The sequence below is a fragment of the Adiantum capillus-veneris genome, chromosome 29, assembly GCF_014529385.1.
Source record: "Adiantum capillus-veneris isolate H3 chromosome 29, ASM1452938v2, whole genome shotgun sequence".
In the NCBI taxonomy this organism is placed as follows: Eukaryota; Viridiplantae; Streptophyta; class Polypodiopsida; order Polypodiales; family Pteridaceae; genus Adiantum; species Adiantum capillus-veneris.
In genome coordinates, this window is record NC_140959.1 from 38,557,330 (window position 1) to 38,562,234 (window position 4,905).

The window sequence follows — 4,905 nt, forward strand, 5'->3', positions numbered from 1 at the left end:
TTATGAAGAGCCTTCTCCACCCACTTCTTAACCATAAATTCTCCCGGTTAGTGAGGAAGCTTTGCAACTAGAGACTTGGTTTTAGTCATGAGTTCTGCAAAAGTCTCCCCTGGATGGAGCACCATGTTGGCCAACTCATCCAAAACCTTTTCCCGGTAGTCGCCTAGCCTAAACGTTGCACAGAACTGTTGTCTTAAAGCTGCCCAAGTTGCTAAATGGTTCTCTGCAAACTGGCCGTACCACTTGTCTGCTAAACCATCTAAAGTTGATGGAAATAGCACCAAATAAGCATCTTTCCTGTTAAGACCACGACTTCTACAGAGAGATAAAAAACTCCTTGCATGGTCGTCTGCATCTTCTGAGGAGAGTCCCTTGAAGGTGGGAAACTTGATGTTTACCTTGGCCAACACACTCGTCAATGCCTCCATGCCCTCTTGCTCAGGAGTCTGCTGCTCAATAGCTTGCTGTAACAAAATGGGGAAGAGCTTCACTGGGGAAGGTGACCTTGAAGATGTAGAACAGGATGGAGGAATGGATGAGGCTGTATGTGGAGGTATGGGTGATGAGGTTGGTGGACTTCTACCAGGTACCAAGGGTTGACGCCTTCTGTTGTAGTACTTCAGAGGGCTTAGTAGTGTGCTTTGACACTCAAATGACCGCCTTGTATGTATCATGCATGACCACACACCCCACCAAACGTTGAGCAAGAAGACCCTTAACTGTGGCTGAATGAACACGAGTCTAGACCATAACAAGTGACTAGACCACCTGGTCCAGGACTAGGGCAAGTGACTAGACCACCTAGCTGGACCAAGTACGAGGGACCGAGACTCAGTTGGATGAGGACTTGGCTCAGATGTGCAGGTATGTGCAGACGTGCTGTGTGTTAGTACACAACTGCTTCTCAACAGCATGTGCACCTTGTGGCCACCCACTGGAGACTCAGCGTCACTGTTTGTGGGACTAACCCATGGCTTTACAGGTTTGGCTTCAAATTCTTTGGCTGATGCCCCCACTTTCTATAGCCAGCCAATACACTTGGGTGTTGCAGCTTGGTCCACACTCACGAGCCCCGCACTTCGTTTTAAGATGGCTTTCATCAGTAGGATGATAGTGATTCAAGAGGGCCGGCTAACACTCCAACCCGCCACAGAGCTCATCCCTTAGGAGTGGTGCAGTGATAGAGAGTGGTGCTAGGAGTTCATTTGCGGCCTGCCATTGTGGTTAATCTGGTGACTCCGGTGCTTTCGCATCTTCGAGGCTCGACCTGTCTCACCGGCAAACACTGTTCCCGACATCTGGCTGGAGCTGATCCATACACTCAGGGGCAGTTTGAGAGACCTGAGGGCAACTCCGACCGCATGCCGGGAGCGCCTCGAGACCTTCTTGCGACTCTGGCACATAGGGACCACCTTCACCATGGTTCATGGCATGCCTAGATGCCATTATTGGCTACCAGTGTGGTTGTTTCCTCCTACCATCTCCTGATTTAGCCAATGTTGTACATATCTTGTTTTTTCATTGGGAGAGGCTCCCCACGTCTTGATGTAGCTCTCTCTAGCACAGGTCGTTTATAGCCGTTTGGGCAATTTTCTTAACTAATGGAAGGATCATTTTCTTGGGAAAAAAAGAAAATGACCTAGAAAATCTAAAATGTAGATATACATCAGTAGGGAGAAGTGGGGGTATAGGGGGTAGAGGCTCAAGGTGTACAACAACTTCTCAAGAGATCAAGCATTGGTCTCTTTCATGCTCGATGTCGATCAACGACGACCCTGATCCGCCTATGTATGCATCTCTAGTGATGTGAGGGTCCTTGTAGCCTGGGGCGTCTGACTCATAGCTGTCAAGGGGGATGTCCCCTGTCTAGTAGGTAGTGTCTCCTCTTTGTCGTGCTGCCCCTGAGTGGGGGCTCTAAAGAATATGTGATCTATCTTTGTGTAGACCCTCTCTCTTAGTGGGGTGTCGACCTTTGAGGAGAGTCTCTTTGAATCTACGTTTCTCTTAGAGAAAATGAAATGTAATATTAACGTCTTCAAAAGGCCAAAATGACCTATGAGACCAAACGGTTACATGTGGTAAATCTAATACCAGGTCTAGGTACAAAAAGTACAAAGAACCGAAAAGAAAATAGTGGGTAGGGGTGGGGTAAAAGCTAATACAAAGAGGGGGGGGGTAGCGTGGATAATGTGTCGTGCTCTCTACAGTGGGTACTCCTCAGTGCAATGTGCATGACATCTCACTCAGACAGACTGAAAACAAAGGAAAATAGATAACAATTGATCACAAAGAGACACAACGGCATACCATAACATAGGACTTGACTATCTCAAAGAACCAATACAAACTGTGGCATGGCAGCACACTCAGCTCCAACCCTGGACTCACAGGTACAATGGGAGTATCGAGGCTCAGATGTGCAGGGATGTGCAGACGTGATGTGTGTCTCGACTGGCTACTCTAGACGACGATGTACAAAAGATAAGTCATGACCCAACTGCTACTACTCATATATACAACCATAAAGAGCTACCAACGGCTCATAAATGTCAGCACCTAAGTCTATCTCCACTGAGTGGTGGTGGTGATCTGACCATGATGTCCACTAGACCACCGTATCCCTGCCACGTGTCACTGCTCAGCGAGTCCGTCCGTGTGAACCAAATCAGCCAATTGTACTAATTGTCGTGTGAAAGTGACACTGTAGCTTGCTACAAGGCGGGGCGGGGGGGGGGGGGAGCGCTGATACAATGGAGCTCTCTGACAGTAGAGAGAGAGAGAGAGAGAGAGAGAGAGAGAGAGAGAGAGAGAGACTTAAGGGAGAGGGATCCTTAATATCCAAAACGAGAGAAAAATTTAGGAGATATTGAAAGGAGAGGAACCCTTTTGCTCCCGAAAGAGGGAGAGAGAGAGAATATGACAAAAAGTTAGAACCACTGCAACCAACTAATGCTAAGGCCTTTAGGCCAAAAAGGTTTGACATCATTAGCTTTCCATGTGACACTAATCAACAAGCTTAATCAAAAGATCCACAATTGCCCCCAAGAATTCCATGGTTTAGCAAGGCCTTATGTAGGCCAAAAACTAAGACTCAAAACTGTCTTTATGATAGGATGAGCTATGCTTTGCAAAACTTACCACAATTGTCATGAACAACAGAATTTACATGTCTTGGTAGGGCCCAAGAAGATTCTCTACATCTTCAATATCTTAATGTTGACTTGAGGCAATCTCCATTCCCATGTTTTGTGATGAAGCTGCTTTGGCAAGTAAATAGTCACAATATTCTCTCATTTGATGCTCATTGCACTTGCTCTTCACAAGATCCTCAACAATGGCCGGCCTGAGTGATGCACACATCTCTAGTACCTTGTAAACACATTCCTAAACATGGAGGTTTGACAAGATGAGAACCTCAGAAGAAGGCTTTGGATACCGAGGTTGAAAGAAAAATTGTCTTGGAAAAATTACCCTAATTTCAATGTTAGTGTCATCCATGTGTACAAGGATGTTGGCAACAAAGCTTTGCACCTGTGCAAAACCAATAGATGAGGGCCGAAATCACCAAAAGCTTTTACAATTAAATAGAGTTATGTTCTGGTTTGCTGACAAAGGATGAGGCAGATTGCACACTGAAATTTTGATTAATATTGTCCACAAGCACAATTATTAGATCAAGAAATGGCATCATTTTTAATCATGAAAATTGCATAGTAATGAATGATGTAAAAACTTACTGCTGTGTCACTATAGGAAGCTGGCATTGCACAAATGAACGATGAAATTTCTGGTAAGACTCTCAAACGCACGTCATCATTACTATCATCTAGCCTGTTTTGTAATGCCTTCTTAATTTCTTCTCTTTGTGTCTCTGTATAGACCAACAATGTATCAAAAGATGAGTTAATTTAAGCAAAACAAGAATGAAAGATCTCTCCACATCATTGTGATTGCATAAATAGTCACTTAATGCTTCTAAAGTGGAAGATCTATATAGATACATGGAACAAAATTCAAGATATTGACAGCGTACTATTGGAATGAATGAATATTGAGGTGAATGAATATTGAAGAGTTCTGTTACCATTCAAAGACTTTCCACAGATTCCTAATATATTGTCTAGGACATGGCAGGTAACAATGCGAATGTCCACAAAAATAGTCCTCTTCAAGACAAGAAAGAACTACAGGAAGAACTCGATTGGAGTGCAGCAAGTTCTCCAGATCATGTGTTTCACATACCTCATCTCATGCTTACCTGGTTACAGAAGTTTCTGCTAAAAAAATGTCCCGATGGCAACCATTGCAGCATGCCGTACTGCTGCCCCCCACCTATAAAAAATTTACATCCTTTTCTATGTCTTGCATGTCAAAATGGGAGGACATTTGTCCATGTATTTGAATGAAAAGTGTGTACATGCACATGCGTGCACGCGTGCGCACACAGATATGCTCTCTCTCTCTCTCTCTCTCTCTCTCTCTCTCTCTCTCTGCGCTTTTATATTTGGAGTAGCTCGTGCAACCACTTGCAAAATGGTCGCCTATGGGTGAAGAACAGCTCGTGCAGGGTTTGGCCACAGCTCGCTACAATAAACAGCGTCTCTCTCTCTCTCTCTCTCTCTCTCTCTCTCTCTCTCTCGCAGAGGATGCGCTAAGCAGATGACTTGCAAGATAGAACTCGTGTGACAAAGAAACGACAGTAAGTCTCTCTCTCTCTCTCTGTCTATACACTCAGTTCGAGCAGCGAATACAGCGAGCAAAAGAAGTTAGAGCACATGACGTAAATTCGTAGCACTACTAAAAACAGTGCGACAATTAAACCATAGGCTGCATAAGCAAATTATTTAAATGACATGCTCTTACGAAATAGCACCACGGCGCAGCAAGATTATGCGGGAAGATTAT

The 4,905-nt window shown here is 44.6% G+C and overlaps 1 protein-coding gene across 1 annotated transcript; it reads right to left on the reverse strand.

The window, feature by feature from the left end:
* Window positions 1-2,967: 2,967 nt before the first annotated feature.
* LOC147419062 (uncharacterized) lies at window positions 2,968-4,697 on the reverse strand. The gene is made up of 4 exons (XM_086506145.1): window positions 4,259-4,697; window positions 3,738-3,871; window positions 3,472-3,531; window positions 2,968-3,384 (listed from the first exon to the last, which is right to left on the reverse strand). Exons 2-4 carry the CDS (start codon window positions 3,762-3,764, stop codon window positions 3,211-3,213), a joined length of 261 nt encoding a protein of 86 aa, XP_086362271.1. The 5' UTR covers window positions 3,765-3,871; window positions 4,259-4,697; the 3' UTR covers window positions 2,968-3,210.
* Between the last annotated feature and the right edge of the window lie 208 nt (window positions 4,698-4,905).

Bases quoted from the DNA above. Each gene is read 5' to 3' on its own strand.
- LOC147419062 (XM_086506145.1), bottom strand. From the start codon at position 3,764: ATGCCAGCTTCCTATAGTGACACAGCA. The intron at 3,532-3,737 runs GTAAGTTTTTAC...GGTTTTGCACAG, and splicing joins CTTCCTATAGTGACACAGCA to GTGCAAAGCTTTGTTGCCAA. The intron at 3,385-3,471 runs GTAATTTTTCCA...CTCCATGTTTAG, and splicing joins ACACTAACATTGAAATTAGG to GAATGTGTTTACAAGGTACT.